Source organism: Bos javanicus, chromosome 24 (assembly GCF_032452875.1).
Source record: "Bos javanicus breed banteng chromosome 24, ARS-OSU_banteng_1.0, whole genome shotgun sequence".
NCBI lineage: Eukaryota > Metazoa > Chordata > Mammalia > Artiodactyla > Bovidae > Bos > Bos javanicus.
In genome coordinates, this window is record NC_083891.1 from 32815523 (window position 1) to 32838455 (window position 22933).

Here is a 22933-nt window from a genome sequence, read left to right on the forward strand (position 1 = left end):
CCCATGGACAGAGGAGCCTGGTGGGCTACAGTTCATGGGGTCACAAGGAGTCGGACACGACTGAGCAATTAACACTTTCACTTTCTCTATTTCAACAGCCCATTTGTATGCCTATTCACCACTAGACTGGAAAACCCTTGAGGGGAGAGTCTGTGCTCTGGTTGCTCATTTGTCTCTAATGCTCAGCACAGTGCCAGGCAGATACTAGGATCTCCATCCATTTTTCATTGAAGGAAAGAATGACTAATAGTGTGAGACAAACGTGAGCTAGGTTTCCCTTGCAGAAATGAAAAACAGAAGAAAATTGAATTGCTCCTTTTTACCATGGGATAGTGTCCAGACACTCAGCTGATGCCCATAAAAAGAGTGTCCCCTCTTCCACTCATGGCAGGTACCCTCGAGGCCCTTGGACTTGCTTACATTACTTCCCTGACCTGAGCTGTCTTCCAGCTCCACCTCCCAGCTCCACTGGGTTCTAGCCATTCCCTCGACCTACGTAAGTCCCACCTTGTCCATAAAATGTTTCAGATATTCCTGGTCCATAGTAGCCCCCCTTACGATGAAATTCAGTTGAATTGATTTTGTGCGTGTGTGTGTGTGTTTAATTTGGTAAAACTCTTCTAAAGTTATCCAGAAAAACAATATGCCAGAACAGTCCAGGAAACAATTTAAGCTCTATGAAGGGAACCTGGCTCAACCAAATAGTCAGTCATTTTATAGTTTCAGAAATGATTCAGAAGTGATAATAGCACAAGAACCCAATAAAATGTACAAATCCAAGTCCATACAGAAATTTTGTACATATGTAGCTTCAGTGATGGAGAAGGCAATGGAACCCCACTCTAGTACTTTTGCCTGGAAAATCCCATGGATGGAGGAGCCTGGTAGGCTGCAGTCCATGGTGTCGCTAGAGTCGGACATGACTAAGCGACTTCACTTTCACTTTTCATTTTCATGCACTGGAGAAGGAAATGGCAACCCACTCCAGTGTTCTTGCCTGGAGAATCCCAGGGACAGGGAAGCCTGGTGGGCTGCCGTCTATGGGGTCACACAGAGTCGGACACGACTGAAGCGACTTAGCAGCAGCAGCAGCAGCAGCTTCAGTGAATGTCTTCCCTGGTGGCTCAGTTGGTAAAGAATTGGCCTGCAATGTGGGAGACCTGGGTTCACTCCCTGGGTTGGCAAGATCCCCTGGAGAAGGTTCAGTTAATTCATCTAACGGTACCCAGGCAAAGAGGGATGAAAGCATGAGCGTATGGGATTGTGTCCCCATCACTCTGTGAGCACACATCCTGTGGTGAGCATAACATGAGGGATGTGAGCCTGCTCACCCTCAGCTGGGCTGGTCTCCCTGTGCCTCTCCTCACATGAACATTTCACCCTACAGAGTGCGGCTCCAGATGTAGCCAGATGCCGTGCACATTTCATGCAGTGAGGCCCCCCTGGATTATGGATACACAGAATACTGGAATAGTCAAGGTTATTTGAGCTCTGGTCAATTTTTGTCTTATATGTTGACCCTAAGTCTATCTGCCATGTGAGAAGCAACACCATAAAAAAGGCGAGGTTCCAATATTTCACTAACATCGAGATTTGAAGTTAAGAAGTAAAACCACAAAAGTTCAAAAACAGAGATTTCCCTGGGGGTCCAGTGGTGAAGATTTCATCCTCCCAATGCAGGGGGGATGGGTTCAATCCCTTATTGGGGAGCTAAGATTCCCATAGGTCTCACAGTGTGGCGATATAAAACCAAAAAACCAAAATAGGTATAAACATTTATATCCAACTACCTCCAAGGCCAAGAGTTGGGGGATGACGGAACTTAAGTGGAATTTCCTGGCCTTGACATGATGTTATCAATGAATACTTATTGTTATGGAAACAGACTGAAAATGAAAGTGTTATCCACTCAGTCATGTCTGACTCTTTGCGACCCCATGGACTGTAGCCCACCAGGCTCCCTTTCTCCATGGGATTCTCTGGGCAAGAAGACTAGAGTGGGTTGACATTTCTTTCTCCAGGGAATCTTCCTAACCCAGGGATCGAACCTGGGTCTCCTGCACTGCAGGCAGATTCTTAACCATCTGAGCCACCAGGGAACCCTGCATGGAAACAGATTACTAATATATAATTAGATGAGAAAATAAGTCAAAACAAAAAGCAAAACTGAAATCTACATTATTTTTTAAAGAAAAAGTCTGCGCATATAGAACTGACATGTAAGAACATACAACAACTTTTTTTGGGGGGGGCCGCACGTGGGATATTAGTTCCCCAATTAGGGACTGAACCTGTGTCCCTTGCAGTGTAAGCACAGAATCCTAACCAGGGGACCACCAGGGAATTCCCTTCAACAAGTTTTAACAATGGTTTTCTGTAGGCAGAAGAAATATGAATAGCACTGTAGGTGGGCAGGTGTGAGCATAGGGCAATTGGAAGGGTGTGGAACTTACTAGTTTTTTGCCTTATTAGCTTTTGGCTCACCTATTTTATGGGGATTCCCAGGTGGCACTAGCAGTAAAGAACCCACCTGCCAATGCAGGAGATAGTAAGAGACATGGGTTTGATCCCTGGGTCGGGAAGATCCCCCTGCAGGAGGGCATGGCAACCCATTCCAGTATTTTTGCCTGGAGAATCCCCATGGACAGAGGAGCCTGGCGGGCTACACCCCATGGGGTTGCAAAGAGTCGGACAGGACTGAAACGACTTAGCACACATGCATCTGTGTTACATCATTTTCATAATTTATAATTATAACATTTTTTATAATTATGTACTGATCTTATGATAGTTATTTAAAATTTTTAAATGTTATTCATATGATTCATTTTACTGTTACTTTCCCAGATATCAATGTATGTGTGCTCTCTTCCTGTCTAGATAACAAGTATCTTTTGTACCCTTCACAATAACTGGGCAGAATAGCTAATTATGAAATATTGTTCAGGAAAAACGCAAGCTTGCCTCTGCGGCCTTTATAATCAAGTACATACCTTCCATTTTGTAACATGTATTCTTTTGTTTCCCAAACATTTCTAAATACCTATTATATGAATAGTAGCTCACTGGGCACTAAGGGATTCAGAAATGAGTGAGACACAGACTGTCCTGCCAGTGTTCATAATGTCGTGTGTGCATTAATAGGGGGGTGTGTGTAGGGCTGTGGATACGTGTGCATGTGTGGGAGCATGGAGAGTTGCATGTTTGTATACAGGCAAGCAGGGATGTGTATATTTGGGGATAGAAGTTTGAGTTTCGATGGTGGTAGGAATACGTAGATATATGTCTGGGGAGGGGCATGCAGGAGTGTGGGGAGGGGCATGCAGGAGTGTGCGTGGGAGTGGGGATATGTAGGCATATATGTAAGCACAGGGGGATACAGGGGCATTTGCTGGAGTGTATAGGACTATGACATATTGGCTCTAATTCTCAAATTTCCACAGGTACAAAGCAAGGAAGAGAAGGAAGTTAATGATTTATGAAGTGACAGGCTTGTGTTTTTCCCAAGAGACCTTTTCCCAGCCTCAGAGAAACCAGCGGCCCCACCCCAGCTCTCAGCCCCACCCACACCCAGAGTGCCTGTAGCAGCCTGCCCGCAGAGCCCACCCCACCTGTGAGATGGGGGGAGGAGGAGAGAAGGGGGGCACGGGGGAGGGCGGCACCCACCTTTCACAGCGTGTTCCTGTGTATCCAGGTTTGCAGGAGCACTTGACGTTTTCCCCAGTCACAACACAGCCGGTGGCAAAACTTAAAAAAAAAAAAAGACAGAAAAAAGCCCCAATAGAAACATAAACCCACAGGTTCTTATGCTCATTATTTTTTGCCACATGAAGTGAAACTGGAAACCAAGGGTCCAGGTACCTTTCATGTGAAGAAAATTTTGCCCATCAAAACTTGTCGAGAGAATAATGAATGATTTCAGCTGACATCGGGCAAATCTGGGTGAATAGGGACTGAAGGCATTTTTATTTTCGGCTTGGAGAAATACATTCCTTCCCTTAAGACAGAGTAAAGTAACGCACTTGGGAAGAGATGGTGACGACAGCACTTCTTCCAGAAATAACAAGGAAGGAATCAAACAAGTCTGGGCAGAAAAGAAGAACAGAGAGTTCTGATTCTTTAAAAAAAAATTTTTTTCCCCTCCTTGCTTATTCTAGTTCTTTTATCTTATACTGGGCACAATCCCTTCTGGGACGAAAAAGTATTTTGTGTGGAGGGTTCGGCGGTGGGGGCAGGCCCACCCAGAGTCCCATAGGTGACTAAAGTACAGATCATGCTTGGGCCCAGTTAGCTCTGCGGACATGCTCCCTGCTGATTTCCACACTTTTCCAATCAGGTTGTTGCAACTTCTATTCTCTTTCTTTTAGTTCTGAACTGGTGTATTTATAGAAGCTTCTTTAAAAAAAAAAAAAAATTAAACCAAGAGACCATGAAAAAGTCCTTGTTGCCTTACGAAGAAACATCTATGACCACTGAACATTGCACTGACATAGATGTGAGGGGAAATAACTCCATTTATCACTAGCTGGTAAGAGAATTCTGATTTTAAAAACTATTTACTTATTTGGGTGTGCTGGATCTTAGCTGCGGCTCATGGACTTAGTTGGGCTTCCCCGGTGGTGCTAGAGGTAAAGAACCCCGCTGCCAATGGAGGAGACATAAGAGACTCGGGTTTGATCCTTGGGTCAGGAAGATCCCTTGGAGGAGTGCTTGCCTGGAGAATCCACTCCAGTATTCTTGCCCGGAGAATCCCATGGACAGAGGAGCCTGGTGGGCTCCCTAGGGTCGCAAAGAGTCAGACACAACTTAGCACGCACACATGTGAGCTTAGTCGCTCTGTGGCACATGGGATCTTAGTTCCTCAACCAGGTATTGAAACTACATCCCCTGAATTGGAAGGTGGATTCTTAATCCCTGGACCACAAGGGAAGTTTCAAAGAGTTCTTATTTGGGAAGCTTCTCTTGGACAATTGGATAGATATAGAGTTACACCTTTAAAGGGACAGTTAGAAATTTGTCAGCAGTATTAATATTGCTGGAAGGAGAATTAGATAAAAATAGGATTTTACTGATACATCCTAGGAACTGCGTGTTACTTCAACTACACAGAAGCTGAAAGCTGACCTTGATGATAGCATGCTTTGCAACCAAAGATTAAACGCTTTCGCCAAGCACACTGTGAATATCTTGCAGCTTTTTACTCTCTCCAGCTTCTGTTCAAACAAGCCTGGGCAAGTGTCAAGTGATAGATCCCTTTACAAATAAAGCCACAGGACCGGGCAGGTTTACGGAGTATCAAACACACAGATAGCAAACCAGGGTGGATATTTCAAATATGCATCTCCAGAAAAGCCACATTGGGCAGGTGGCTTCTGATAATTTTAAGACTCGGCCAATTTCTCTGCTAGCTCAGCTGATATCAGCCAGCCTTGCAGTCCACACTTGCTCCTGAACCTGGGCACTACTGGTACTCGATCACCATCATTCTGATTTTTCATATCAAATCTTGCTTCACTTGGTTACCTGTTTATATTTTGTCTGGACTCACAGTGAACATGTGATGATGAGCAAGAGTAGGACAAAGTGCCAAAGCCAAACTGAACATGAATTACCACGAAAGGAAAATGACGGCTTTCTACCGACAGAGTCTACTGACCTTACTGGAGCCTGGATGGTAATGCAGACCACATCCCTCTGAGGCTCAGAACTGTCCTGTGGCTTCCATCACACTGAGGATAAAAGTCCTTAACATCCAAGTGCCTTACTCTAGCCTGAAAGGTACAGGATCTGTACCCTGGCTGTCCCACCAACTTCATCTCCCAGCCAGCTCTCTCTCAATGCAATCAAGCCATCCATGCCTTCTTACTGTCCACAAACTCATCATCACAGGAGTTTTCTCATCTGTTTTTTCCCTCCTTGCCATGGACCCTCATCATATTGTCTTGGTACTCCACCTCATCACTCATGAGTCCCTGCCCAACAACTCCAGAAAGCCCTGCTACCACCCTCTGTAAAGAATCCACTATCTATCATATAACCCTTTTATTAGTGGTGTGGCCCATCTCTGAAGTTATACTTCAGACTGATTTGTGCACATTTTACTGAGGAATAACCCCACTCTCTCCTCCCATTCTTCAGGTGAAGCTTAATGTCTTTGCCAGCCTTCTTTCTTTACTGCAGTTACCCCAGCATCTGGAGGAGGGATGATGCTCAATAAATTGCTTAGACATTGAATGAAGAGCAAAAGAAAAGAGGAAAAGGCAAAACCCTGAAGAACACAACTTGGAGAGTCTGTTTTTGTTTGGTTTTGTTTCCATTTTTTGTCTATTCCTTTTTTAAAATAGAAAATTGTTTTATTGAGATAGACTTCACATATCATACAAATCCACCCACCTAAAATGTTAGATTCAATGGCTTTTAGTGTGTTCACAGAATTGCGCAGTCATGACCACAAGCAATTTTAGAGCATTCTCATCACCTCTGAAAGAAATTTTATGCCATTTAACAGCCCCTTCCCATTTCTCCCCACCACCCATTCCCCAACCCTAGACACCCATCAAACTATTGGGTTGGCCAAAAAAGTTAAATCGGGTTTTTCCATCATGGCTACAAAAAATCCAAATGAACTCTTTTGCCAACTCAATACTTCCTGTCTTTATAGATTATTGTCAAACGTCTACAGTACCTGTCTGAATGAGGACATGGGCAGACTCTGCAGGATCCATGAATGGTGTTCCAATAGTAACCCTCTTTACAGCGCTCACAGTGTTCCCCTGCAGTGTTATGCTGGCAGTTCTTGGGAGAGAGAAACAGTAAAATTAATAACAACCTATTACATTTATTACTATTGAGATTGCTGTCATCTTAATTACTCACACAATTATAACTCAACCCCCTCTGACATAGCAATATAGATTTTGCTAATCATATGCTTTTCCTACCCAGCCAATCATTGTTGGTGCCAGAAAAATGGTGTAATTGCCCTCCCATCAGCTATTTGGTGTTCTCATGGGGAGGAAGGGCAAAATGGAGCCAGGTCAGTGGGGTTAAAATCCCACTTGAACATTCCATAGCTGTGGGATCTTGGGCAAGTCCCTTCACCTCTCTAGGCCTCGGTATTTTTTAATAAATCAACTTTTTTGCCCATGCCACATGGCATGTGGGATCTTAGTTCCCTGGCTAGGGATTGAACCTGTGTTCCCTACACTGTGTGGAAGTGGTTGAGTGTGGAGTCTTAACTACTGGACTGCCAGGGAAGGTCCATATAAATAGTGAAGGTGATGGAATTCCAGTTGAGCTATTCCAAATCCTGAAAGATGATGCTGTGAAAGTGCTGCACTCAATATGCCAGCAAATTTGGAAAACTCAGCAGTGGCCACAAGACTGGAAAAGGTCAGTTTTCATTCCAATCCCAAAGAAAAGCAATGCCAAAGAATGCTCAAACTACTGCACAATTGCACTCATCTCACACACTAGTAAAGTAATACTCAAAATTCTCCAAGCCAGGCTTCAGCAATATGTGAACCATGAACTTCCAGATGTTCAAGCTGGTTTTAGAAAAGGCAGAGGAACCAGAGATCAAATTGCCAACATCCACTGGATCATGGAAAAAGCACAAGAGTTCCAGAAAAACATCTATTTCTGCTTTATTGACTATGCCAAAGCCTTTGACTGTGTGAATCACAATAAACTGTGGAAAATTCTGGAAGAGATGGGAATACCAGAACACCTGACCTGCCTCTTGAGAAATCTGTATGCAGGTCAGGAAGCAACAGTTAGAACTGGACATGGAACAACAAACTGGTTCCAATCGGGAAAGGAGTTCGTCAAGGCTGTATATTGTCACCCTGTTTATTTAACTTATATGCAGAGCACATCATGAGAAACACTGGACTGGAAGAAACACAAGCTGGAATCAAGATTGCCGGGAGAAATCTCAATAACCTCAGGTATGCAGATGACACCACCCTTATGGCAGAAAGTGAAGAGGAACTCAAAAGCCTCTTGATGAAAGTGAAAGTGGAGAGTGAAAAAGTTGGCTTAAAGCTCAACATGCAGAAAATGAAGATCATGGCATCCGGTCCCATCACTTCATGGGAAATAGATGGGGAAACAGGGGAAACAGTGTCAGACTTTGTTTTTCTGGGCTCCAAAATCACTGCAGATGGTGACTGCAGCAATGAAATTAAACGACGCTTACTCCTTGGAAGGAAAGTTATGACCAACCTAGATAGCATATTCAAAAGCAGAGACATTACTTTGCCAACAAAGGTTCGTCTAGTCAAGGCTATGGTTTTTCCTGTGGTCATGTATGGATGTGAGAGTTGGACTGTGAAGAAGGCTGAGCGCCGAAGAATTGATGCTTTTGAACTGTGGTGTTAGAGAAGACTCTTGAGAGTCCCTTGGACTGCAAGGAGATCCAACCAGTCCATTCTGAAGGAGATCAGCCCTGGGATTTCTTTGGAAGGAATGATGCTAAAGCTGAAACTCCAGTACTTTGGCCACCTCATGCGAAGAGTTGACTCATTGGAAAAGACTCTGATGCTGGGAGGGATTGGGGGCAGGAGGAGAAGGGGACGACAGAGGATGAGATGGCTGGATGGCATCACTGACTCGATGGACGTGAGTCTGAGTGAACTGCGGGAGTTGGTGATGGACAGGGAGGCCTGGCGTGCTGCAATTCATGGGGTCGCAAAGAGTCGGACAGGACTGACCGACTGATCTGATCTGATCTGATGATGTATATACTATTCTAATTTTCCTAAAATGTACAGTTAAAATAATACCCACTTTCCAAGGTTATCAGGACTTGTAGGATCCAGAGAGGAGTCTCTCGGGGGTGTCAGGTGAGGGTGCTGTCAGCTTCCTATACCTTTACTTTGCTCGGCCTCCCTGACTCTCTCAGAAACATCTGTCCTTTTGAACTAAGTGCTCCCCTTTTCACGTTAGTTCCCTTTCCTTATTGTTTATTTATTTGGCCATGCGGGGTCTTAGTTGTGGCATGCAGGATCTTTTAGTTGTTGCAGGTGGGATCCAGTTTCCTGACCAGGGATGGAACTCAAGCCCCCTGCATTGGGAGCTCAGAGTCCTAGCCGTTGGATCACCAGGAAAGTCCCAGTTTCCTTTCCTTTATAGCTCCAAATGACAATTTTAAAGAAGAGCTGCCTGGAGAGAGATGCTTTAGTCCCATGTCAACTTAGTTCTGAGCTGAAAACACTGAGGAAGTAAGAATGTGGAGAAGCAAGAATGGTGGTGAGGTGACCTGAATCCTATGATAAACCCTCCCCAAACCCCTCTGAACTCTGGGCCTTTAGAGGGGCACGGGGAGAGGAGTGTAGAAGGGGGTTAGAAACTGAGTTGCTTGATAAAAAGCCCATAAGAATGTCCAAAATACCACTCACTCTCAGCTGAAAGCATCTACCCTGAAATCATCTGAAAGCATCTTCCTCAGTCCTGCAAATTTGAGGCATCTACCTATCAGATTTCCTTGTTTTACTGTGAATAAATGAGTGAATGAATGAATCCATATCCACCCTCACAGCATGTGCTTTCCAAGGTCCATGTGACAGCAAACTGTGCATGAACTACCTGCTCAGCTGTGCTAGGTGCAGGGGCGCCAAGATAGACTGGTACCCTGACTCGGGGGTAGACAGAACCCTGTGAGTAGACATCTTCAGACAGTGTGGGGAATACGATGACAAAGGTGTTGGCAGCATGCCCTAATACCAAGAGGAGCCTCAGGGAGGCGATGAGGCCTGTGTGGAGGACAGAAGGAGAAGAGCAAGCTGGGTGGGGAAGGGAGGAAGGGCGCACTGGGCACGGGGGCCGGTGTGCACAGGACCTCAGTCTTGCAGGAGATCAGTGGTGTGGACGGACAACCTGAAGCAGCTGGTGTTCCCGAGGGTGAAGTGCAAGGGGGCAGGATATGGCTGGAGAGGCAGCAGCACAGATCAAGGGGCCCTGAGGCTGCCTGAGGAGTGTGAACGTCTGGGTGTGAGCCTCAGGGGACCCCCGAGTCAGCTGTGAGTTTCAGATAAATCATCCTGGAGGCAGGGGGAGACGGGCTCCAGCAGCAGTGAATAAAAAGGAGGAAAACCAGTGTGGTGGTCCAGTAGCTGGGACTTCGAACTCCCTATCCAGGGGGGCCTGGGTTTGATTCCTGATCAGGGAACTAGATTCCACATGCTGAAACTAAGAGTTTGATGCCTCATCTAAGAGCTGGGGCCGTCAAATAAATAAAGTAAAATAAATAAATATAAAATGGGCTTCCTTGGTGGTACCAATGCAGGAGACACAAGAGACGTTTAGATCCTTGAATCGGGAAGATTCCCTGAAGCAGGAAGTGGCAACACACTCCAGTAATCTTGCCTGGGAAATCCCATGGACAGAGGAGCCTGGCTATGGGGTTGCAAAGAGTCAGACACAACTGAACAATCACATGTGTTAAGCATAAAAAATAAAGTAAGATAACTGAAAAGTAGAATTCCCTTAAAAATAAATAAAAAGGAGGAAAACTGAAGAACGAGGATGAGAAGAGAGAGGAGGGAAGGAACTGGAAACAAAGGGAAGCTGACAGGTGACTGGATAGCAAAGGCAGAGGAAGGGAGAGAAAGCGGCCAGGAGAAGGCGGAACAGCAGGGCCTCGGCGGAGAGAAGGGAGCCGGTCATCAGAGCTCCATCCGGCCAACGGCACCCACAGGACACGTCACCGGCTTCGGCTGCCTCCCCACTGGACACATGCAGCTTTACTGCCAGGGGGTGGGCTGGTTTCTTTTTACCCTTCGAAGCTTATACTTGAAATGACAGGGAGAGATGCACATGTGTGAAGGTCCCAGATTTCAAAATTGACTTTGGACCTCGGGAAGCGGAGGCCTGGGAAGCGGAGGCCTATGTAAAGAATCGTCCCGTCTGCCAGCGAAAAGGGCTGGGTCTCCTTGTTTCTGTTTTCTGAGGATGGGGCTGCATGCGCGGCTCCCGGGCAAGGGCCATGTTGGAGTGCAGGGCCAGCACCCACGGCCTGCCGCTGAGCTGCACCCGTGTGTGTGTGTGCTCATGTGTGCACATGTACATGTGTGTACACACACACACCCCCCACCAGACAGCAAGCCTCCTGAGAGTAGGGATTATGTCCGATGGTTCTAACCCCAGCACTTAGCTTAGTCCTTCCCATAAGAGCAAATACTCAGCAAGGGTTCCCTGAATGAATCAGTTCTAGAGGGCACGTGGCCGTCAAGGACAGGGGAAGACAGAGCTGCAAACAAAAGTGAAAAAGAGAATCTTGTTGTTTGATTGAAACACGAACTATGACTCTCACTAGTGATCCCTTCACTGGGTGGATGGACTACAGAGAAAACTCCCTTTGTTCTCTGGTAGCATTTATAAAGTGGCCTCGCAATGACTCAACGGCAAGATAAGTATTTTTAATGACAGTGTCTACCTGTGTTACACACATCACACAGTATGAAATACAAACTATTACATGAGATACCAAAGAGCTGAAAAATAATACTGCCTGACATCTCTTACACTTTCGGAACTTATAAGGCTAAAATCCTACAGGATATTCTGTCAGGCTTTTTACAACAATTTCCTGTCCTGGCCTGTTCTGTCTTGCAGAGGAAATAGCTCCTCAGGACACGCTGAATGGGCATAAAACAGTCTAGGAACTCAAAGAGCTGAAACACACTCTAGGTGCCTCGCACAATGCAGAGGAAGCCCGCTCCAGGACAATGCATTTCTGAACCACACAAAAGAAGTGGGAGTTCTGTATTCAGGCACCAACGTGGCCTCCTTGCCTTGGAACTGTCCATCTTCCTTCTAACTGGGGAGACCGTGGCTACTGGAGGGGGGACCTCTGAGGATAGGGAGGAAGATTGCAGAATAAAAACTGTTTTGCTTCAGGATGCATGAGAAAAATCTCCTGAGAACCTAGTTTTGTGTGAGAGAATTTTCTAAAACATACCCAAAGAAGATAGTTTTCTGGTGGCTAAGTCATAAACCACTGGGACTCCCCTTGCCTGTCTTCCCCTATAAACGCACTGCCTTGGCAGCCATGCAGGTTAGTGTTTGATGGATGGAGAGTGTGCCTTCAGCCTTTGACAGCATCTCCTTCTCCTCTGATCAATTTTTTAAGCCACTGCTCATCTGACAGCAATGAGGTCTCCTCTCTGCAACCTCCTGCCCCACCTCAGCTCAGCTCAGTTCAGTTCAGTTGTTCAGTCGTGTCTGACTCTTTGCAACCCCATGAATTGCAGCACGCCAGGCCTCCCTGTCCATCACCAACTCCCGGAATTCACTCAAACTCACGTCCTTCGAGTCGGTGATGCCATCCAGCCATCTCATCCTCTGTCGTCCCCTTCTCCTGCCCCCAATCCCTCCCAGCATCAGAGTCTTTTCCAATGAGTCAGCTCTTCGCATGAAGTGGCCAAAGTATTGGAGTTTCAGCTTCAGCATCAGTCCTTTCAAAGAACACCCAAGACTGATCTCCTTTAGAATGGACTGGTTAGATCTCCTTGCAGCCCAAGGGACTCTCAAGAGTCTTCTCTAACACCACAGTTCAAAACCATCAATTCTTCGGCGCTCAGCTTTCTTCACAGTCCAACTGTCACATCCATACATGACCACTGGAAAAACCATAGCCTTGACTAGACGAACCTTTGTTGGCAAAGTAATGTCTCTGCTTTTGAATATGCTATCTAGGTTGGTCATAACTTTCCTTCCAAGGAGTAAGCGTCTTTTAATTTCATTGCTGCAATCACCATCTGCAGTGATTTTTTAGCCCCCCAAAATAAAGTCTGACACTGTTTCCACTGCAACAAAATTGAGGTCCAAAGGAGTAGCTCTGGTTTACTATATCCTGGCAAGAGTTAGGGCTTCCCAGGTGGCTCAGGGGTAAAGAATCTGCCTGCAATGCAGAAATTGCAGGAGACGTGGGTTTCACCCCTGGGTTGGAAAGATGGAGGAGGGCATGGCAAGGATGTCATGCCAGTATCCTTACCTGGAGAATCCCATAGACAGAGAAGCCTAGTGGGTTATAGTCCACAGGTTCGCAAAGAGTCGGACACAACTGAAGCCACTTAGCACACACGCATGGCAAGAGTTAAACCCCAGCATCTACCAATTATTATCATCTAGTGAGATTCAGAAGCTAAGGTGTAATTTAATTGCTCAGACAGAACATTCTCTGATGGCGCATGTTAAAATGGAGGGAAAGGGGACTTCCCTGGCAGTCAAGTGGTTAAGACTTCGCCTTCTAATGCAGGGAGTGAGGGTTCTAGTTGGGGAGCTAGGATCCCACATGCCTTACAGCCAAAAAAACCAAAACATAAAACAGAAGCAAAACTGTAACAAGTTCAATAAAGACTTTAAAAATGGTACACAGGAAAAGAAATCTTTAGAGAAAAAAAAATGGAGGGAAAAGTGAGTGTAAAGTAATTCAGCCTGGTTACCTGGTGCTGCACGTGCCCCTGCCCCACCCCATCCCCTGCTCACATAATCACCTCTATTTAGGGTTTGGTAGAGGTGACGTCTGATGTCTGAGGCCTAGCGGAGGGGGACGGGGAACACACAGATCATTTGTTAGTAACATTCCAGCATCAGTTTACTCACAATGCATATTCCCGAGCCATCCTGGCAGCGATTGGAATGCCCGTTACAGTTGCAGGGAACACACCATCCGGTGTATAAGCCTTTGTTCTCATGATAGTATCCAGGGCTGCATCCCTGTTTTGCAAACAAATCATTTAGTCAATACAAAGAAAGAAATTTATTATCCAAGGCAGGTGACCATCCTGACCGTCCAGCATTGACCTTTCTATCTTCCCTACTTTGGTCAGTGTGTGAACTTCTACCTTCCAATGCAAGCCAGGTTCGCTTGCTTTTTCCATCAGGTTTTCTGTTGTTTTCACATCTTGGTGGATGTGAAAGTAGCTGGTGGAGTTTGTGGTGGAATGGGAGATGTGTGGTGGGGAAATCAGAGCAAAGTGGGTGTGGGGGGTGGACTGTGGAAGTTGGGTGCCTCTCCTTCTCAAGCCAATCGTTTTGAGGGCCAGTGGAGGCATGGAAGGCTGAAAAAGCAAAGATGATCAGGACCTCAGTCTGCCAGGGGGGAGGACCTCTGAGCAAATCCCTTCAAGTTCTCTTTGGGTAGCCACTCCAAGTGTGGATTTGGGCTGGTGGGGGAGCTGGATGGGAGGAGGGGAAAGGTGGGATCACTACTGGGATTTAATCAATAATGGCAGGTCTGGTGGTACCCATTCACTGCTACTCACCAGACTACAGGTGACTGGGAACCCTGGGGAAAGGAAACAGCTTGCATTCTTGTACAGAACTTGATAGGGATGTTTGGTTCCTACTGAACACAAAGACCCAGCTTAAGGCAATTTCCGTGAGTGTGGTCTCCTCTTATTCAACATTGCTTTGATTAACCCTATCTCCTCTATATTGCCTTTTTGCAGTGTAATGCTGCAAGTTATTATTTTTCATGTGGATGAGAAGAATTATGATGATGATGATGAGAAGAAGCTCACACACTCCCCAGAGCTGAATATTCCAGTTGCTGCTAGAAATTCCTTCTAAAGCTACACAAATGATGCCAAATCATACACAATAACAATATATAATTTCCAATATAATTTTCCCTTCAGCTATTAGGAACCATGTCGAGGCAAAAGAATGCACTACAACAACTTAGATTACTGAATGGGCTTGTCTAAGGAGAATCCAAACATGAAAGGAATGTTCTTGAGCTGAAAGCACAACTGAGAGATACGTTTGAACTTAATTCAGCCAGTGGTGGTATGATCGTATCTGCAAAAAATCTCTACTAAGAAGGCACAAGGGCCTTATAATTATCACCATATACCCCATTACATGATTATAAAATTATCCGATTTAATAAAGAACAAATTATCTAAATAATAAATATATATGGTTTATTTATGACAACATGCCCAGTAAAAGCTTTAATTAAATATTCTTTGGTGGGTGAGGACGGTCTATCCTGATTAAAGGTAAATCACCCATCTTAATTTGCTTTTGCTTAGAAATAGAAAAACACTCCACAAGAACTATGTATCATGTGACTCTCAGAACATTTGTCAGTTATGGGAATATAATTATTTTCTCACCTCTGTAAAGCACACAAACTCTACATTTAACATACGATTCTGTTCAACTATTCAGGCTGTATTGAAGACTTGTTCTAAATGAAAACGAATGTGTCCCAACATGTTACTTCAGTAAAGAGACTTTGCAACTAATAATTTTTTAAGTCACAATTTTTCAGCATAACTTTTCCAATAAACTTTTGTAGTACAAATGATAAAATGATGTCTCTATCAAGTTTCCTGGGTCACTTTAGCAGCCATAGCGTTTATTTCTCTGTGAATATACAGGTACTATCCAGGAAATTTAAATACAGTGAAAGCAGAATTTATGAATGTTTAATGCCCGGCTAATTGAAGCACATCTGTTAGGTATTACACAAAATTGATCTCATCAATTTTCTTAATCTTAAATAGGGATTCCACTGATGCTCAGAGTTTACTTTATGGGCAATTTTTCTCCCAAGCAGAGCCTGGAAACCTACAGGCATCCAGACTCTTATCCTAAGCCTTGGGTTCGTCTAGAAAGGGCACAAAGTTTCCTAGACATGAACATCCCACAGGCATTCAAACTCTAGCTGCCTCGGCATTTCCAGGTGGGCTGATGTTTATAGGGTTTGTGGTTAACAGCCCAGGAGAGCGATCTGTCAGGCACCGAAATGAACACTGCCAGTCAGCAGATGGGGGAGCCATCGGCCCCTCCCCCAGCCCACCCACTTCTCACTCATCACCCTGCCTTGAAATCTCAGGGAGCTGGGAACCCTTCCCCACCCAAAGCAAAACGTAAAAGGGCCGTTACCTGGCTGGGCTTAAGCTCCACATAACTTGCTTGCTGTTGGTTTTGACCCGGAGATGGAGGAAGCACTACCCTTTGCTGCTGTGAACTGTACCCCAGACACTGCCCCAGGGCTGCCCCAAAGATCCAGAGCCATCCTGCACTCCGGGCAGACCACCTCACTGCCGGGGGCATCGTAGTCCCTGGGCGTCCTGCTGGCTGCGCGCAGACCTCTGCCTCTTCCTCTTATACCTGCCCTTCCTGCTCGCTGCCCAGGCCGGGCTGACTCAGGTAGAAGGCAGGCTGTCTGCGGCAGGAGGCCCCACCTGTAAACTTCACCTGTGAGTCAGCCTGGGAGAGCGCGCACATAACAGTCCCGCAGGGAAGCGCGCCACTCTGTAATTCCTGCCAGGTGGGGCAGGCATCACCTTCTACCCACCTCACCCCTGAGACGGCACTCGAAGCTGTAAATCACAGGCTGAGTCATGAGCCTAGAACACGCCCTGGGCAGGAGGGTGGTGAGCCAGAGGTCCCTCTCTTTCCCTTGGGCTAGGAATTTCACTTAATCGGGCTACAAAAGACAGAGAAGGCAGGGGGACAAAGAACGGAGCCACCTGTGGACTAAAAGTTACCTGGCAGGAATCCTGAGAAAACCACAGCGAGTATATTATATTTTAGCCTGCAAAATAGGTCACATTTTAATCTGCAAAAATATTATACCTTCAGGTTAAAAAAAGAACCGATGGGCAGATCACCTTTAGGGTTTTCTGCAATCCAGGGGTCGGGAGGGGAAGTTAAGGAGGTTGCTAATTGCATATCCGACAGGCGTCTGGAATTCTCAAGATGACAATGTTTGCTATTTCCTATTCATTGTACTACCTACTGTGCTTTCTTTCCCTCTCTTTGGGAAAAGGAAATATTTGCAGCTTGAGATATGAAATAGTTTCATGTTACAGCACACAGAGGACAGTCAAGTTGACTGGGCCTCCACTGAGGATCTGCTGTGAGCTGGAAGCTTGGACTGAAACTTCCCCTGAAGAATCAGGACGTTTTCTGGACCATAACTCCACAGGGGGATGGGTGCTGGAAAGAGGCCCTGGATTAAGGAAAGGCAGGAGGGCCCTGGGTCAGCTCCCGGGAGGGCAGTGGCTCACATATTGGGATGTGCACAGTTACTTCCTTCCTGCCTCCCAGAAAGTCCAGATTTCTGAAACCCCCAGGATCCACTGAGCTCCCTAATGCTTTCTGATGGGTTTTGAGACAAGTGATTTTTTTTTTTTTTCATTTTTAATACCTGCAGGTGGTCCAGGTAAGATAACACGCTAGACCCCCAGCAGAAACTTGTTTGATGGTCAGAGGGCTCCAGGCCGTCCAAGAGGGCTGGACAGCAGACAGGCACACCAGCCCCAAGAGCCCTCCAGGGCATTCGATGGTTGAGGGGCAGCTCCTACCTGACATGAGTCACCTGTGTAGTCAGGGGGGCAGGCACACATCTCCACGCTCTGTGCTCGACGTCCACTTCCTGTTTCCGAGGCCTCCTCCAGCCCCACCCCGCTCAGGGTGAGCCGCTGCGTCTCAGTGAAGTAGAGGCCCCGGAGGTGCACACCTTGCAGTCTAGACAGCACGGTCATCAGCTCCTCCCGGGACACGGGGGCCTGGCTGCTGGCATGTCTGAAGTTTCCCTACACGTGAAAGCAGAGAGGCGAACTCAGTCCCAGGGACCGCAAGACAGCCAACCAGAAGGAACCCAACAAAAGACACTGAAAATGCATCAGGAGTAGAGAACAAACTTACGGTTAGCAAGGAGGGAAGGTGGGATAGACTGGGAGACTGGGACTAACATACACGCATACTGCTGTTCACTCACTCAGTCGTGTCCGACTTTGCGACCCCATGGACTGTAGTACGCCAGGCTTCCCTAGTTTACTGTGTATAAACTACACAGATTATAGTATGTAGTTTATACATAGTAAACTGTTCCTAGTGCCCTAGTTTATTATGTATAAACTCAACATTACTATGTATAACTAGATAACTAGTGAGAACCTACTGCATAACACAGGGAGCTCTACTCAACGCTCTGCATGCATGCGTGCTAAGTCACTTGAGTCTGACTCTTTGTGACCCTATGACTGTAGCCCACCAGGCTCCTCTGTCCATGGGGACTGTCCAGGCAAGAATACTGGAGTGGGTTGCCATGCCCTCCTCCAGGGGATCTTCCTGATCCAGGGATTGAACCTGGGTCTCCTGCATTGCAGGTGGATTCTTTACCACTGGCCCACTGAAGAGACTCTATGGTGACCTAAATGGGAAGGAAATCTGAAAAAGAAGGGATATATGTATACATATAGCTGATTCACTTTGCCACACAACAGAAACTAACCCAACCTTGTAAAGCAACTATTTTTTGTGGTTGTTTAGTCACTAAGTTATGTCTGACTCTTTTGTGACCCCATGGACTATAGCCTGCCAGGCTCCTCTGTCCATGGGATTTCCCAGGCAAGAATATGGGAGGGGGTTGCCATTTCCTTCTCCAGGGGATCTTCCTGAGCCAGGGATTGAACCAGCATCTCCCACATTGGCAGGTGGATTCTTTACCACTGGGCCACCTGGGATACCCAATAAAAATTAATAAAAATGTATGCATCAGGGAAAATACTAAAATGAGATAGGTAAGTGGGCACGTAGATTTACATTCAGAAGTCACATATCCTGGATTGTTCCCAAGAAGGAAGAGAGCCATGAGAAAGAGGGGGAAAATGAAGGCAGAAAATTAAAAGCAATAAAATGAAATCAGATTTCTCAGTGTTCAGCTTATTGCAAAATGCACTTTTGCTTGTAAAAGCATAAAGGGAGTGAAAAAGAGTAGAGAGGCATATGGAAACGGAGTAAGTCGCACAGCTCAGATCATTCATTAAACATTCATAATTGTGACAGTCCAATCTTTTCTTGCACACACACACATTCATGTTATTTTATTTTTATGATGGTGAAAAACATGTAACATAAGATTTACCATCTTAATCATTTTTAACAGTATGGTGAAGTGAAGTGAAAGTGTTAGTTGCTCAGTCTGTCCGACTCTATGCGATCCCATGGACTGTAGCCTACCAGGCTCCTCTGTCCATGGAATTCTCCAGGCAAAAACACCAGAGCGGGAGGCCAGTCCCTTCTGCAGGGGATCTTGCTAATCCATGGACTGAACCCCAGTCTCCCGCATTGCAGGCAGATTCTTTACCTCCTGAGCCCATGGAAGCCTAGTGTACGGCAGTGTTAACTATATTGTGTTAATGTGATTGTGCAACAGATCTCTAGAACTTGATCATCCTGCAAACCTGAAACTCAGCACCTATTAAGCAATAACTGCCATTTCCTCCTCCCCTAGCCCCTGGCAACTACCATTCTCCTTTCTGTTTCTATGAATTTGAGGACTTTAAATACCTTGTAAGTGGAATCACACAGTAGTTATCTCTTCATGACTTGCTTATTTCACTTGGTGGAATGCGTTCAAATTTCATTCACGTTCTAGCATATGACAGAACTTTCTTCTTTTTTAAGGCTGAATAACATTCCAGTGTGTATGTGGCACAGTTTCCTTATCCTGTCGGCAGTCGATAGACACTGAACTTGCTTCCACCTTTTGGCTACTGTGAACTGTGTCGCACTGAACATGACTGTGCAAATATCTCCAGAACCCTATTTCCAACTATTTGGAATATAGAGCTGACCCTTGAACAAATGCAGGTATTAGGGGTGACAACCCTCTGGGAGTCAAAAACCTGTGAAAATCTTCCCAGTCCACTCTCCACATCTGTGGCTTCAAATGCATCGATTTGACCAACCACAGATCATGTAGTACTGTAGTATTTAGTGGCAAAAGATTCAGGCTTTTTTTTTTTTTTTTCTGGAATAAATGCTTTTCAGATGACTGCTAGCCTTTGGTTAACTGTCAAGACTTCTAAACTAGTTGACTTTGACCATGTTTGCCAGTTTTCTCATTGCTTTTGTGGAGGAAAAATTGGGAGAGGTTCTTCACCATTTTTGCTGGCATAACCTCTCTCATATAAACAGAATCGCATAATATGTGAACTTTTGTGTCTTGCTTCTTTCCTTCAGCATAATATTTTGGGGCTTCATCCACTGTGGAAGTTACCAGTACTTTTTGTTCTATTTATTGCCAAATGGTATTCCACCATATGGATGGACCAGTACAGAAATGTTACAGCATGTCCACAAGTTTAAGGTACTTGAAAAAGTATCCCCTTGAGGATATATTTAACAATTCTCACTGCACATATTTAAATGTTTTTATTTGTTTCTCTGGCTGCCTGTGCCACATTTTCTTTGTGGCACTCAGATCTTCCATCTTCATTTCCTCATGTGGGACGTTTTAAAGTTGCACCTTCTGAACTCTTAACTGCAGCATGTGGGATCTAGCTCCCTGACCAGGGATTGAACCTGGGTCCCCCCACATTGGGAGCTTGAAGTCTTAGCCAGTACACCACAGGGGAAATCCCTGGACAAATTTAATAATATAATTGGAACATTGTTTAAAGGAATAGTTGTAAATAAGTAGGTGTAATACAATGTTCTACAATTTGATAGGGCTTCCCAGGTGGCGCTAGAGGTAAAGAACCCACCTGCCAACGAAGGAGATGTAAGAGATGTGGGTTCAATCTCTGGGTTAGGAAGATCCCCTGGAGGAGGGCATGGCAACCCACTCCAGGATTCTTGCCTGGAGAATCCCATGCACAGAAGAGCCTGCCAGGTTACAGTCCATAGGGTCAGACAAAGAGTCGGACATGACTGAAAGGACTTAGCATGCACACACACATAATTTGATAAGCTCTCCTTTATTTAGCTATATTATTCTTATTTCTTATTCTTATGATTATACAGTGGAAGTGAGAAATAGATTTAAGGGCCTAGATCTGATAGAGTGTCTGATGAACTATGGAATGAGGTTCGTGACATTGTACAGGAGACAGGGATCAAGACCATCCCCATGGAAAAGAAATGCAAAAAAGCAAAATGGCTGTCTGGGGAGGCCTTACAAATAGCTGTGAAAAGAAGAGAAGCGAAAAGCAAAGGAGAAAAGGAAAGATATAAGCATCTGAATGCAGAGTTCCAAAGAATAGCAAGAAGAGATAAGAAAGCCTTCTTCAGTGATCAATGCAAAGAAATAGAGGAAAATAACAGAATGGGAAAGACCAGGGATCTCTTCAAGAAAATCAGAGATACCAAAGGAACATTTCATGCAAAGATGGGCTCGATAAAGGACAGAAATGGTATGGACCTAACAGAAGCAGAAGATATTAAGAAGAGATGGCAAGAATACACAGAAGAACTGTACAAAAAAGATCTTCACAACCCAGATAATCACGATGGTGTGATCACTGACCTAGAGCCAGACATCCTGGAATGTGAAGTCAAGTGGGCCTTAGAAAGCATCACTACGAACAAAGCTAGTGGAGGTGATGGAATTCCAGTTGAGCTATTCCAAATCCTGAAAGATGATGCTGTGAAAGTGTTGCACTCAATATGCCAGCAAATTTGAAAAACTCAGCAGTGGCCACAGGACTGGAAAAGGTCAGTTTTCATTCCAGTCCCAAAGAAAGGCAATGCAAAAGAATGCTCAAACTACTGCACAATTGCACTCATCTCACACGCTAGTCAAGTAATGCTCAAAATTCTCCAAGCCAGGCTTCAGCAATATGTGAACTGTGAACTTCCTGATGTTCAAGCTGGTTTTAGAAAAGGCAGAGGAACCAGAGATCAAATTGCCAACATCCGCTGGATCGTGGAAAAAGCACTAGAGTTCCAGAAAAACATCTATTTCTGCTTTATTGATTATGCCAAAACCTTTGACTGTGTGGATCACAAGAAACTGTGGAAAATTCTGAAAGAGATGGGAATACCAGACCACCTGATCTGCCTCTTGAGAAATTTGTATGCAGGTCAGGAAGCAACAGTTAGAACTGGACATGGAACAACAGACTGGTTCCAAATAGGAAAAGGAGTTCATCAAGGCTGTATATTGTCACCCTGTTTATTTAACTTATATGCAGAGTACATCATGAGAAACACTGGACTGGAAGAAACACAAGCTGGAATCAAGATTGCCGGGAGAAATCTCAATAACCTCAGGTATGCAGATGACACCACCCTTATGGCAGAAAGTGAAGAGGAACTCAAAAGCCTCTTGATGAAAGTGAAAGTGGAGAGGGAAAAAGTTGGCTTAAAACTCAACATTCAGAAAATGAAGATTATGGCATCCGGTCCCACCACTTCATGGGAAATAGATGGGGAAACAGTGGAAACAGTGTCAGACTTTATTTTTCTGGGCTCCAAAATCACTGCAGATGGTGACTGCAGCCATGAAATTAAAAGATGCTTACTCCTTAGAAGGAAAGTTATGACCAACCTAGATAGCATATTCAAAAGCAGAGACATTACTTTGCCAACAAAGGTCTGTCTAGTCAAGGCTATGGTTTTTCCTGTGGTCTTGTATAGATGTGAGAGTTGGACTGTGAAGAAGGCTGAGCGCCGAAGAATTGATGCTTTTGAACTGTGGTGTTGGAGAAGACTCTTGAGAGTCCCTTGGACTGCAAGGAGATCCAACCAGTCCATTCTGAAGGAGATCAGCCCTGGGATTTCTTTGGAAGGAATGATGCTAAAGCTGAAACTCCAGTACTTTGGCCACCTCATGCGAAGAGTTGACTCATTGGAAAAGACTCTGATGCTGGGAGGGATTGGGGGCAGGAGGAGAAGGGGACGACAGAGGATGAAATGGCTGGATGGCATCACTGACTCGATGGACGTGAGTCTGGGTGAACTCCGGGAGTTGGTGATGGACAGGGAGGCCTGGCGTGCTGCGATTCATGGGGCTGCAAACAGTCGGACACGACTGAGCGATTGATCTGATCTGATCTGATTCTTATTTCTTTTGGTGTTAGACGTGCTTGTAACTTTTCCATTTATTCACCCCAAGCACATTTGTTGGAAAGTCACCAGGTTCCAGGCACTGAGGGAATCCTGAGGACAAATGGGAGCT

The 22933-nt window shown here is 45.3% G+C and overlaps 1 protein-coding gene across 4 annotated transcripts in view; it reads right to left on the minus strand.

Annotated features, from left to right (window-relative positions):
* Positions 1–22933, minus strand: part of LAMA3 (laminin subunit alpha 3) — a 260366-nt gene that overhangs the window by 68286 nt on the left and 169147 nt on the right. For 3 of the 4 annotated variants that reach the window (XM_061399727.1, XM_061399728.1, XM_061399729.1), the window contains 4 exons: positions 17331–17561; positions 13609–13722; positions 6686–6795; positions 3667–3747 (listed from right to left, as the gene is read on the minus strand). In XM_061399727.1, coding sequence (XP_061255711.1) covers positions 3667–3747; positions 6686–6795; positions 13609–13722; positions 17331–17561 — 536 coding nt within the window. Of the gene's footprint in view, positions 1–3666; positions 3748–6685; positions 6796–13608; positions 13723–15903; positions 16282–17330; positions 17562–22933 lie in introns of those variants that run through there. The other variant, XM_061399730.1, reaches the window with a different exon arrangement.